The following is a 14,717-nucleotide window of genomic DNA, read 5'->3' on the forward strand; positions in this document are numbered from 1 at the left end:
GGTGACAGATTCGTGCAGCACTTGCGTGACATATCGAACTGTGCAGAAACAACAGTGGCCAGACACTTCAATCTGCCAGACCACTGCGATGTACAGTGTGTGCGTGTGTGTGTGTGCTTAGTTTTTGCCATTCGGACACTTCCGCCCGTCGACGTAGGGAAACTCACCTGATCAAGTTGTTGGGAACGCTGACTCCACGCGGACTCAACACCAGGATTGACCACCACTAGATGTCAATGTCACCCATATTCATCACCACTGCTGCTCTCACTTCTGCCACTACAGTTACTGCTGCTGCTACTACTACTACTTCTACTACTTCTACTACTGCTACTACTACTACTGCTACTACTACTACTACTACTACTACTACTACTACTACTACTACTACTACTACTACTACTACTACTACTACTACTACTACTACTACCACCACTACTACTGTTCATACAACTAAAACTACAACTCTACCTACCTACCTACCTATCTATCGATCTATCTATCTATTTATCTGTCTATCTATCTATCTATCTATCTATCTATCTATCTATCTATCTATCTATCTATCTATCTATCTATCTATCTATCTATCTATCTATCTATCTAGCTAGCTATCTATCTATCAACTGATTATCCACCGATTCATAGTCATCTACCTTCCTAGCTATCTCTCATTGTGTCCAATCATCCACTTTTTTATCCATTAATATACATATAGACCCAGCTATCACTCGGCTGTTTTACTCGCCCGCTCTCACCTCCCCTCCCCCCCCCCCCTCCCTCTCTTCTCTCTCTCTCTCTCTCTTTCTCTCTCTCTCTCTTCTTTCTTTCTTTGTCCCCCCCCCTCTCTCTCTTTCTCCTCCCCCCCCCCTCTCTCTCTATCTTCCCCTCTCTACAGGTCCCCCCCCCCCCTTTTTTATTTTTTTTTTTTTTAATTAATTTTTTTTTTTTTTTTTAATTTTTTATTTTTTTTATTTTAATTTTATATATTTTTTTCTCTCTCTCTCTCTTTCTCTCCCTCTTTTCTGTCTATCTACCTATCTATCTGTCTATCCATCTATCTATTTATCGTGTATTCCACTTTACATCGCATCGTTCCTTCGCGAAGATTCGACCTTCGCTCATCCAACAACCCCCCCCCCCCCCCTCCGCCGTGACCCTTTCACCTCGCCCCCTCCACCGCCCCCTACTGTTTAACTACAGCGTTCTACTACTACTACTAGATATGAAGTGAGTAGAAAAGTGCCAGAAGACAATAGAGAATAAAAAATTTTTTCGCGGCGGTGGTGGGGTTTGAACCTGCGACCTTATTGGTACGACAACTCCGCCTGGCAGGTGAGAGCGTGGCTCTACCGTGTGAGCTATCCACGAACACATAAATATTCGTTTCAAACCCAGGACTTTCTACTACTTTCTACTTCTACTACTACCCTTTCTACTACTACTACTACTACTACTACTACTACTACTACTACTACTACTACTACTACTACTACTACTACTACTACTACAACTGCTGCAAATACTACTACTACTACTACTACTACTACTACTACTACTACTACTACTACTACTACTACTACTACTACTACTACTACTACTACTACTACTACTACTACTACTACTACTACCAATATGTCTTTTATCTTCCATTATAGTCTGGAAAGTTCTGTTCCCTGACGCTGACCTTTGCTTATCAATTAGATCACCCCCCTGGGGCACCCTATCCTCTACCCACGCCACGCTAACATTTCATTCATACTGCAAAAATTTTTTATTCTCTATTGTCTTCTGGCACTTTTCTATTCACTTCATATCTTGTTGTTACCAACATAAGTGCCTGCTCCACTCACTTTTCTGAATTAAAATTCACCCCATACACCGGAGCATACTCAATGTCTCAATCGTTTCTATGTTATATGTTTGTGTTGAGAATATTGGCTATTAAGCTTAACTGCTGGTCAAAATTATTCGCGATGGTGGTGTACGAACGAATCGGCGGTCTCAAGAAGTAGGTGAGAGAGGGATCTAGTAATGACTTTGAGTTTGAAACGAATATTTTTGTGTTCGTGGATAGCTCACACGGTAGAGCCACGCTCTCACCTGCCAGGCGGAGTTGTCGTACCAATAAGGTCGCAGGTTCAAACCCCACCACCGCCGCGAAAAAATTTTTTATTCTCTATTGTCTTCTGGCACTTTTCTATTCACTTCATATCTTGTTGTTACCAACATAAGTGCCTGCTCCACTCACTTTTCTGAATTAAAATTCACCCCATACACCGGAGCATACTCAATGTCTCAATCGTTTCTATGTTATATGTTTGTGTTGAGAATATTGGCTATTAAGCTTAACTGCTGGTCAAAATTATTCGCGATGGTGGTGTACGAACGAATCGGCGGTCTCAAGAAGTAGGTGAGAGAGGGATCTAGTAATGACTTTGAGTTTGAAACGAATATTTTTGTGTTCGTGGATAGCTCACACGGTAGAGCCACGCTCTCACCTGCCAGGCGGAGTTGTCGTACCAATAAGGTCGCAGGTTCGAACCCCACCACCGCCGCGAAAAAAATTTTTATTCTCTATTGTCTTCTGGCACTTTTCTATTCACTTCATATCTTGTTATTCATACTGCAACCACCATTGAGTACAGACGATACAAGTTATTTTTCATTATATTTTATTTGTTTTCCACGTTTATTTGTGTATTGTTGTGCTGACGAAGGGTTTGTACCCGAAACATCCATTGTCTGTTTTGTTCCCATACGAAGCCTTTCCATTTTCACTCTTTCGTTACAGTTTACAGAGTGTGTTTTTTAGTTCATGGTTTAGCTTTAAAATAGAGTTAATCTGGCAGCTTTTCTCGTTTCGCTTCGTCTTCATCTTTTAAAGTTTTATAAATTGTATTCTTAATCTGACTTAACCTTGGTCTCACAAAAATGATTCCATAATCCACGTTATAATTTCTAACACGTTTTTTTTTATTGTAATCGTGTCAGTTTATCTAGGTCACTGATGTGTTCAGTGTTCAGATAAAGGTATTCATGATGATATTGTCTCAGATTTTTATAAAGTTGATTTTGTGATTGTGAATTTACAGTCTGTACTGAACTGATCACTTACACACTGTCAGCCGGCTGTTGTACCCTTAATCACTTTAATCTGCTTATTTAATAGGAATAACAATTACATTTATACACACATCACTCAGGATTGATATCTAGATTTGTAGTCTAGACTAGGTGAGTTTTTGATAAAAGTAAAAGCATTGAATTTCTCCCATCCCCACTTCACATATTCACATCTCTACACACGACTTGGCTCATAAGATACCACTCGGTAGTGGTATACTGGTATACACTATGGAGGTCCACATTCACACTCATTCTTTGACTGACTCTGTGTAGTAAAATATAAACTAAAAGATCAACTCTGCTAAATAGTTGCATGAAAATTTGAGATTGCAGCAATTGTTTTCAAAATAGTCTCATGCTATTCTGCAAGTTGTGTGATTTCTTCTTCTTCTTCTTCTTCTTCTTCTTCTTCTTCTTCTTCTTCTTCTTCTTCTTCTTCTTCTTCTTCTTCTTCTTCTTCTTCTTCTTCTTCTACTTCTTCTTCTACTTCTTCTTCTACTTCTTCTTCTACTTCTTCTTCTATCTTCTTCTTCTCTTCTTCTTCTTCTTCTTCTTCTTCTTCTTCTTCTTCTTCTTCTTCTTCTTCTTCTTCTTTTCTTCTTCTTTTTCTTCTTCTTTTTTTCTTCTTTTCTTTTTCTTTTTCTTTTTCTTTTTCTTTTTCTTCTTCTTTTCTTCTTTCTTCTTCTTCTTCTTCTTCTTCTTCTTCTTCTTCTTCTTCTTCTTCTTCTTCTTCTTCTTCTTCTTCTTCTTCTTCTTCTTCTTCTTCTTATGGCCGTCATTTCAGTAACAGACAGTGAACAGGGGTTTTAGTAGTTTTAGAGGGACACAAGGAAAGATTTTTAAAAGTCATCAGTCGAAAGGGCTTCTTTACAAGTGGTTGGTAGGGAGTTCCAAAGTCGAATTGTGGAAGGGAGCCGGGGAAGAAAGAATAAAAATGATGGTTTGTTCTTGAGTGGGGGATTTCTGAATTAAATGCAGAGTTTCTTGTTTTGTTGTCGTTCCGTTTCAAATGGCTAGTTGAAATTTCAACGAGTTTTCCATTTTATGCTTTTGTGAAATACAAGGAGTTTGTTGATGGAACGTCTTTCATGTAGCGTTTTCCATTGGAGATCATTCATGAGCTGAGTTACGCTCTTATCCCACTCACTCATAGTTTCCACGAACAAATCTGGCCGTCCTACGTTGGACTTTTTATAGCTCATTGATTTCTTGTGATGTGTTTGGGTCCCACACTAAGCTGCTATTGTTATATTCCAGTATGAGCCTGATTTATGCTTCATATTCATAGCATTTCTTTTTCACAGATTGGTAGCAGTGGCGGATTTGTCTGTTGAGGAAGCCCATGGTTCTATTTGCCTTAGTAGCTGTGTTAGCAATATGCTTCTTCCACTATTACTGTCCAGGGTCACGTTGAGGTACTTTGCATGTCACCCTGAGGACATGATACTTGACAGATGTCAGTGAGATTGGATGATAGTTTTCTTGTAGCGTTTTGTCTCCTCTCTTGAATATTGGGACAATGTCAGCCTGCTTCCAATCATTTGGCACAACTCCTTGGTCTAGTGAGGATTGGAAATATAAAAGATAGAGTACCAGGGCAATCTCATCTGCTCAATTTTTTAGAAATCGTGCTGGAATTCCATCTTGTCCAGTTGATTTAAATAATATGGATCATCTGTTTTTAGAACTATTATAAATTGCGGTGATGCCAAAACTTTGGTATCATTACAACCACCACTACATCATCATCATTAACATTTCACATCTTTCTTTTTTGGGAAATTCCATGAAATTGTCAACCGAAGGGGTGTTTTACAAATTCTTAAGAACATATTAAAATTTGGTACCAATTTGTTGGAAAATCATTCAGGATTATGAATATAACCAAAGGGGTGTTTTACAAATTCTTAAGAATATATTAAAATTTGGTACCAATTTGTTGGAAAATCATTCAGGATTATGAATATAAGGATATTTTGTGCATATTTGTGGTACAAGATGCTTATTATAGCTTTATGTAAGGGTATCCCCTATTTGAATAACGAAAAGAATATTTTCTCAATATTATAAATCTTGCAACTTCTACAAAATTATAGCCACCTTTGCTGTTGTTTATTGATATTAAAACAAATATTAGTATCAGTATCAGGAACCTATATAAACATTCAAATTTACGATTTTAATGAAATGTCCTCATCGGTCGTTTTAATGACTTTGGGAAATTGTATGTCAGTCCATTACCATTAAAACATTATTTTTTCATCTACGAAAGATGTGATTGTTGTAAAGACTCACTATTTCAGATTTTCTATTCTTACATGAATGGCTTAAGCACTGTAAGATAATTTTTCAAGAAATTTATCATTTAAGGTACTTTTGTTGGACTGACGTTTTTTAGGGTAACGGACTGACAGTAACAGATTGACTAATTCTATTTTAATTCAAAGACAATATATAAAAGTTGTTTTTTAAGTCTCAAGAGTAAAGTCCACTCCAATGTGTTTCAACTGATCAGACAGCCATTTTATAAACATTTGGATCATAAAATTTCAAACACTGGTCTTCAACATCAAGCCTGCTATTTTGCAATAGGTAAGTTGAATCTTTTAAAGCTTGTGAATCTTTTGATTACTTGAAGATTTTTGCTGTTTGAATTGAGGGAAAAACACTGTTTATTGTTCTATAATATCCTTATGACAATGGAGCCAGTAGTAGTCTTCTGTTAAAGTGGGGCAAGAAGCCCTGGGAGAAAAAAAAAAGAAATCAAACATTTATATTAATGTGAAAAACTTTTGAGTCACTGAGGCTTTAAATGGAGTGGGTCAGCAAGCTGTTTAGCTGTGTATAATGTCAATATTTTAGTTGTTACAAAGTAATGTGATACAAGTTAGCAATGAGTTTTATTTTCTTAGTTTTGCTGTATTATTTTTAAGAAAACAAGATTTGCTTTTTATTCCGATTTGACTTTCATAGCTTATGTAATTTCGCTCAATTTTCTTTATTCTCAGGTTCAAGATGCCTTCTCTATCCATGGTTCAAATTATCAAGAAAGACTGAAAACTGATGGGCATTACATTGTTTAGGAAAAAGATAGGCAACAAAAGCAGGAGTATCAAAGAAAACTTGAAAGTGATTGTAAAGGACGCTTAAAAGAAATAACGGGATTTTTCAAGCAAAAGTGGAAAAAAAGAGAAAAGCCGATCAATCTACAACTCCAAAAGAAATTAAACCAAGCACACCTAAATCCACTCTGCCTCACATTTCAGCACAGGAAAGTAAAATACTGAATTCAACTTTGTGTGTCTACAATCCTCCCAAACTTAAAAAAAAAAATTAAACTATTCCTGTACTGCTAAGGGCATCCAATACATCAACCAATGGTTTTTTAATATTTTAATCATGGAAATGGGCTATCAAGATGAAATAAAATAATTTGATCGAAAATTTCTATTTGGACAAGAAGTACTCTTGGCGAGCACCAAGGGAAAAATATTTCATTATTGTGAGAGATGAAAAAAGAGAGAACGAAAATTCAAAAAAGTTTCCTGTAAAAAACCCTGAAAAAGAAGTCGATTGTTAGTGAATTTCATCCAGGAATCAAAATTGGCTTAAGTTTATTTTGCTCCCTCAGATCTAAGCGAAATCCCACAGTCTGCATAGGAAAATTGTAACAATCAAGAATAAAATGGTCCAAATGAAATTTTTGAAGATCTTTCTCAGATCTTATAACTGGCTTTCTGGTCAAGTGCAGACGAGGAAGAGATTGACTGCCAATACTATCGACCAGTTTGCAGTGACGATCATGGCCTATTGACAATTCCTAAGCTTGAGGAATCAAGATGAAATACAGAATAAAAATTAAGCTTCAAAAATAAGTACCAAAAGAATATTAAACCTTCCCCAGTTTTAAAGTCCTTTCTTTTTTTTTTTTGATAATTTAATTTCATAGTTGAAATAAAGTTCCCGTTTGACTTTGACAGAATAGATTTCAACTCTACGAATCATTATTTAATTTTTTTCAAAAGCAAAGTTGGGATTGAGGTAATCAGATGTCACCCATCGAGTTACTCATCATGCCCAATGTAGCTTGACATCCATATAAGGAAGAGTATTGGTTTGATCAATCACACTGGGTATTCAGTGTTGCTCATAATTACATAATTTGTTCTTTGCTCTGGATTTTATGTAGTATCCGTTATTCTTAGTAATAAAATTCAGAGGTGTCAGTCCGTTACCATCCATTTGTCAGTCCGTCACTGACACTTTTTCAAAGACTGCAGATTCAAATTTTGTACAATCTTTTAAATATTGCTAGTGGGTTGTAGAACAACATCTCATGGTTACTATAAAAGAACTTATTTGTTACTGGAAGGTTTAACTTCAGAAAGTTTGATCCATCTACATATAAAATTGAAAAAGATGGATTTTCTGATGTCAGTCCGTTACCAACATTATAATGTCAAAAGAATTCAAGTTGATAAAGATTCATCTTTATCCTTTTGATATATGATAAGGGCGGACATGATACATGTCCATGGGAAATATTAGCTCCATACAATAAATACATTGCATTTCAGAGCACGAAATGTATGCATTTTTGGTCTGATTTGTCAGTCCGTTACCCGTGGAATTTCCCTTTTTTCTTTTCTTTTAAATTTCTTTTAAAAAAGCTAAGTTCTTTTATAAGTACTTATAAATCAGTTCAGATATCAAGTGGTTTCTTTTATCAGTTATCAAGTAGCAATGTGAAGAACTAAAATGTCACAAAGGTCAATCTATAACAATATATTGAGACAGCTTGTTCTTTGACCCATGTTTTTGTATACCATTTTCTCAGTTAGATAAGACAAGATGAACTTTATTTATCCACTTCTGGAAATTTACATTGAGTATTGCCATAGACTAATGGATTTCTGAAAATAATTAAGCAAATATATAATGAAAAGGAAATACAATGACATAAAAGTAAGCCAACAAAAAGCCTAACAAAGCAAAACATTTAAAAGAAAAAAAAAGATTAATTTAAAAAAAAATCTCTCATACCTCCCAAATTCTCTCTCTCTCTCTCTCTCTCTCTCTCTCTCTCTCTCTCTCTCTCTTCTCTTCTCTCTCTCTCCTCCTCTCTCTCTCCTCTCTCTTCTCTCTCTCTCTTCCTCTCTCTCTTCTCTCTCTCCTCTTCTCTCTCTCCTCTCTCTCTCTCTCTCTCTCTCTCCTCTCTCTCTCTCTCTCTCTCTCTCTCTCTCTCTCTCTCTCTCTCTCTCTCTCTCTCTCTCTCTCTCTCTCTCTCTCTCTCTCTCTCTCTCTCTCTCTCTCTCTCTCTCTTCTCTCTCTCTCTCTCTCTCTCTCTCTCTCTCTCTCTCTCTCCTCTCTCTCTCTCTCTCTCTCTCTCTCTCTCTCTCTCTCTCTCTCTCTCTCCTCTCTCTCTCTCTCTCTCTCTCTCTCTCTCTCTCTCTCTCTCTCTCTCTCTCCTCTCTCTTCTCTCCTCTCTCTCTCTCTCTCTCTCTCTCTCTCTCTCTCTCTCTCTCTCTCTCTCTCTCTCTCTCTCTTTCTTTCTTTCTTTCTTTCTTTCTTTCTTTCTTTTACACACACACACCCAAATAACCGAACGTTCTTTTTCTCTCGTTTCACCCTAATTTCTTACCTTTTTATTCTCTATGATTAAGAGGTTAAGTCAAAAAGTAATGGAACTCGGCTTATTACTTTAAAACAAATTGAACATTACCATACATCATATCTCAAATTAAAGCTTGGCATTCGTCGAGTAGAATGCTACTTATCAACATAGTCTCTGCCTCTCTCAATAGCTTTAGCCACCTTTTTGGAAGGTCATGTATCCCGTCCTGAAGTTTGAGCCAATTTTTCACTTCTGTCTAGACTGCTTCATCACCTTCAAAGCTGCGTCCCCTCATTGCCTCCTTCAGTGGATCAAAATGAGGAATGTCCGAACGTCTGGTGAAATAATAAGGGGAGTGAGACAGTGTTGTCCATCAAAATGATGCGATTACCTCCCTTTTTCTGATACTTGTGCGTGGAAAGGCATTTTTGTGAAGAAACAATACTTGTTCCACCTTCAAAGCTGGTCTAACTCAACGAATTCTTGCTTTCAGTTGCTTCAAGGTCTATTTGTACCATTCAGGGTTGACAACGGCTCCCTGTGGTGGGACATCAAGGAGGATTTCACCTCTAACTTCCCAAAACACTGGTTCTAGAATTTTTCCAGCACTTCGAGAAAGTGTCCTCGAGGAAGAGGATACAAAGGAATTTTTAAAACGCTCTGTTCTGGATTTTAAACTTTTCACCTTGCCTGATCTTCTTGATGTTTTTTATTTTAAAAAATTGAGGATGTTGCTTATCTTTCAAGATATTCAAAACTTTTTTATAGGAATATTCTTCATAGAGGGTATTTTATGAAGGCAGGGTGGACTGCACAATGTTTTCGGCTCTTCTTACAGTTTTATCTATTCTTTCTCTATCCCCAGCAGTGATGGCCCCACCTAGCAACTGATTCCAAATGTTATAACCTTTTGAACTGTTGACAAATAGAACATATTAAGGATTTCTTTTGTAACTTGAAAAGAATTTAGTTTTCTAAGTAAAATAATCTAGAACTAAGTTTTGAACAAATACTATTTATATGCAAATGCCATTTCATCTTGTATGTAAATCCTATATATTTATAGGAATCAACAATTTCTGCAAATTGATTCTCAATTGTTAGGGGCACAATGTGATGTTGTTAAAGTCGAAAATCAATTATCATCTCTTTTGGGTTTTTTTTTTAACATTAAGTAATAGAAAATTATCATTGCACCAGTTTACAATTTTTTCCACCTCCTCATACTAAGCAGACTGAGTCACAAATAAAACCCTGAATAACTGAATCATCTGCAAACCTAATAATTTAAAAAAATTATCATTGTGAGCCCTGTGTAGCCGTTTGTGTAGATGGTATATAGGTATAGGGTTGATGACAAAACACAACCATGAGGAGCTCCCGTGTTTAATGTCTTTTGGATAGAAAAAGTGTCATTTAGTTTTACATACTGAACTCTATTTGTTAAAAATTCCAAAATCCAAGCTATGATGCTGTTGTCACATTTAAATCTAAAAGCTTTTTTATCATAATTTGTGGTTGAATTGTATTGAATGCAGAATAGAAGTCAATAAAAAGGAGCAGTGCATATGATCTTTTTTCTTCAAGGTGTTCTAGGATGTTATTTACAAATACAATACAGGCGTCCTCCACACTACTACCTCCTTTATAGGCAAAGTGGTGGAATCTAACTTATCCATTACTTCATTTAAAAGAAATCGTACAACAAACCTCTCAAACACTTTCATAACTATTGGCATTAACGCCACTGGTTTAAGATCATTTAAACAATTAGTATTCTTTTTCTTCGGAACAGGGATAATTTCAGAGGGTCTTCCACCAATCATGTATCACATTAAGAGAGAGTGACATGTTAAGAATATATGTAAATACAAGGTTACAACAAGTTTTAAAAATTTTACCACAAAGCTTATCAGGCCCACATGATTTGTTGACATTTAATTTTATAAAAGAAGCAGTGACTTCATGTTCATCAAGTGTAAACAAATTATATGGGTTACCTGCACATTAAGATAACGTGTGATATGTTTCGCTGATAGTAGTGCAGGAAAGGGCTTTAAGCTTGAACTGATGAGCACATCTTTTTTTACTCTGTGTTTATCTTGTGGTTTAACAATGGACTCATCTAAAATGAGGTCATTGGTTTTTCATTCTTCTTCATCTCCTACCCACTTTATTCTGCACCTTTTTGTGTCAGGGGGCCACTTTTAATGCAAAAGTCAATTGTATTTCTTATTTATGTTTGTTAGATTGTGATCGTTAGATTAGAGGCTTAACACCTGTACAGGCTGGAGTATTGATGAGGTCGCGGCTGGCAGTTGATGGATGAACGTATAAGAGAATGTGTCCTTATTTCTATATTATTCATAATAATCTCAAAAAAATAAAACTTAAGCTCTTTGGTCACATCCAACACCATACAACTACAACCATGGAAACTCACATTTTACTGTCAAACGTGGAAGGCAGTGGATGAAGACAAAGACCAACAAAAAGAATTGAACATGATATTAAGAAGTGTGGTATAGAACACCACATTGATGTTCTGCAGGGTAATTCAAGACACAGATGGCCAACAAGACAGGGTAGCTGATGAGAGAAGAGGCTTGTTACAATACCTCCTCTTCAAAACACATTTATTTTCAAATAAATTTATTTCACTGTGGATATTGGGTGCAATTTTTAAGACCTAGATCCATTCCTTAATATTATTATTGAAGAGGTAGAAGCTGGTAATTTGAATTAAACCAAGCACATTTTGTTTATGTTTCTTTACTTTTGTGTCTTCAGCTGAGGGAGATCAGCAGGACAATGAATGATTGGAGGCCTTTCGTCTATGGAGGCCTTGCCTCAGTGGCAGCTGAATTTGGTGATTATGTTGTTTTTTTCTTTTTACTTCTTACTTAACAAGCACTGCTTATTCGATCCACCAGAGTGAACCAAGTGCCAAATTGATTTTAAAGTTAAATGACCTGAAATGGGACATTTTTGTCTTTGTTACCATAAGCACCTAACTTGATTAAACATCAAAACTTAACATAAGTTTCCTATTTGTTGCTATTAAATTTAATTTTTAGCATCAGAGTCACCTGGACCTAATGATAATACTGATATGGCGATAAAAATAGCAAAATTTGCAAAAATTAAGCAAATTATTTGCAACAATTTGCGAATAATTTTCCTAAAAATCCATAATTAATTCATGAAAAAGAAAGGTATTTGTATGTTTTTCAGGGTTTCACGGCGCTTGCAACAAATGTAAGGTCATATCAGCACCAGTAAAAAGGAAGAAAATAGGATAGTAAAAAAAGAATCTACTCTTGATTAATTACCTTTCATGTTCTACAAGAGCTATCAAATTAAAAGAAAAATAAATACGTCTTTTTTTTATAACTTTTTTTTTTTTTAAATTTGTTAACATATTAGACCTGTAAATTCTCAGTCAATTAACTGAAATCAGTCAATTCGTCAAATTCAAATATTTTTAAAAAGGAAAGAAATGAAAAAGAAAGAAAGAATTCATGAATCTTAGTCGAATGACCGTGAAGTAATTAGGAATGTTCCACAGCGCTACGCATAGCTCAAGGGCCGTTTAAAGTTTAAATTTACGATGGACATATTGTCAAGGCTAAGCGACGCTTCTTAGAATTGCCTTGTCTGAGCACACCCCAGTGTATTTTCACACAGCCTTCGTAAAATTATCTTTTCACTTTCCAAACCTGTTGTCGGTTCCCAATGGTAGCCAATTTTAACTGAGCTGCCGAGCGATAAATTTCACTGTTTCGTCTAAGCCAAAATTGACCACATTTACTTGCTAGAACCTAAAAGTATGAAAAAGTTTAATGCGAAAGCCGGAAGTGCTTTATGAAGACACCTTCAAATCAAAAGTTATATGATTGCAACAAGCACATCTCGATTGCCTCATGTTGTAAACAAACTGGTTGACCGTTTCTTCACTGATGTTGGTACCTAATTATAAGAAACAATTATAAGTAGCCTAATTAATTCCCACGTAAATTAGTTTTCTGCCATTGTTTTGCTCAAGTGAGCTTGCTGTTTACTATTCATCTCGATTCTTTGGATTTTTCTGATACGATACGAAGAGTTTCAGTCTCAGTCAATTTTTATAGAGCTCATTTACAGGTCTAATATATATATATATATATATATATATATATATATATATATATATATATATATATATATATATATATATATATATATATATATATATATATTTTTTTTTTTTTTTTATTTATTTATTTTTTTGGGTGCAAAATCTCAGAAATTTGAAAAAAATTGCAGATTTTGCGGCTGCAATGCAAACTAGTGATATTTTGCGATTTGCAAGAAAACGCCATGCCAGATAATATTGTGAGACAGCAGGTCACAAAAATGGAAATGTAGACTAAATTCAACAATGCTGACAGAGTAAATTTTTAACTAGAGTTGATAATCTTATCTTTGTCGTTTATCTATTCATTGTTTCAAATATGACTACTACCCTATGAGTGTTTGTGTGTTAAAGATAGATAAAGAAGGACTTAATGTTCATTTTTATCTTTTCCAGGCACATTTCCTATCGACTTAACAAAGTCCCGGCTTCAAGTCCAGGGTCAGGTCGCTGATTCCAATCTACGTAATCTCAAGTACAGGGGCATGATTCACGCCATCACCACCATTGCAAGAGAAGAGGGACCACGTGCCTTGTACTCAGGGTGGGCTTATCATAATCTCAATCTCACCATCCATCAGTATAAGTATTTTATTTAGCTTGAAGGAGATTAGCAACTGACATTAGGATAGGCCACTTGTCTATCACAAAGAAGTTTCCAACTGATCTGTTTAGACCCCAGTGATGATAATCTTCTGCAGAATTCCAGGATTTTCTCAGAAATTTTTCGCTGGTTTTGCTGTGTCAAACATTTTCCTCTGATAAAAGCTCAGGTCAAGTGGTGGATCAGTGAAAAAATCACCATCATGTTTTGTGTCATATTTGACACTTGTGCTAAGCTGCATGAATTTTGGTGACACTCCCATTTTATGGTGTCAGTCTAGACAAACTGGCGCCAAATGTCAAAATTGAGACAAGGCAATTGATGGTCGAAAAGGAAGGAGGATGGGGTAAATGAGTCTAGATTTTATTTGTAAGAAGTTACGTTTAAAAAGATAATTATTACAACTTCCCCCTAATTAACTAATTAGATAAAAAGCCCCATCAATTAAACTACTCTCTCTCTCTCTCTCTCTCTCTCTCTCTCTTTCTGTTTCACTCTTTCTATCTTTCTCTTTTCTACATATCTCTCTCAACCATTCTTCTATCAATCTTCATGTTTACCTTATAAACGTCATCTGGTTATAGAGAGATGATATTAATCTATTTCAATTTTAAGGGGTGCTCAAAGTAGTTGACTCTTTTTACCTATGTTTTTACAATGTTTAACAATTTTAATTTGTTAAAGATACTTGAGACTTATTTGTAAGATCCTAACCACTGGGCTACAGTAACAAAGATAAAACAAGTAAAAACAAATACTTTCAGGCCTTTTGACCAAAAGTTTTTTTTAAATCTCTTGAATAGAAGGTATTTAAAAAAATCGTTTAAAGGAAAAAATAATTCATTAAAAATTTACATAAAGTAAGTTACATTTCTACTATTAAGAATAGATGTACACTAAAGTAATAATATAATATACGAAACTATAATATTTTATGTTATGATTTTGTTTGAGTTTGACTGATGGATCGATGCATTTCCCTCCTTTTTTGACAAATTGCCATTATCATCACTGTGACTCAACGGCTATCCAATCACTGCTGTTGGGTTGACAGAGGGGTGAGAATAAATACCTGACTTGACCATAAGAGTAGACTGGTCTGTTTACTTATTGCCAATTCAGTCATAGGACTAAGGACCCACACAATGAATGATTTGCAAATGAATTAAAATCATTGAATAAGTATAGCTCAAGGC

The 14,717-nt window shown here is 35.5% G+C and overlaps 1 protein-coding gene across 4 annotated transcripts in view; it reads left to right on the plus strand.

Moving 5' to 3' along the window:
* Positions 1–14,717, plus strand: part of LOC144980945 (kidney mitochondrial carrier protein 1-like) — a 52,433-nt gene that overhangs the window by 4,944 nt on the left and 32,772 nt on the right. The window contains exons 1-4 of one of the 4 annotated variants that reach the window (XM_078928929.1): positions 2,901–3,033; positions 3,173–3,237; positions 11,534–11,612; positions 13,314–13,461. In XM_078928929.1, coding sequence (XP_078785055.1) covers positions 11,555–11,612; positions 13,314–13,461 — 206 coding nt within the window. In that variant the 5' untranslated portion in view covers positions 2,901–3,033; positions 3,173–3,237; positions 11,534–11,554. Of the gene's footprint in view, positions 1–2,895; positions 3,034–3,099; positions 3,238–11,533; positions 11,613–13,313; positions 13,462–14,717 lie in introns of those variants that run through there. The other 3 variants (XM_078928926.1, XM_078928928.1, XM_078928930.1) reach the window with 3 other exon arrangements.

Source organism: Berghia stephanieae, chromosome 10 (genome assembly GCF_034508935.2).
Source record: "Berghia stephanieae isolate SIO BIC M18660-M18661 chromosome 10, UCSD_Bste_1.3, whole genome shotgun sequence".
NCBI classification, from domain to species: domain Eukaryota; kingdom Metazoa; phylum Mollusca; class Gastropoda; order Nudibranchia; family Aeolidiidae; genus Berghia; species Berghia stephanieae.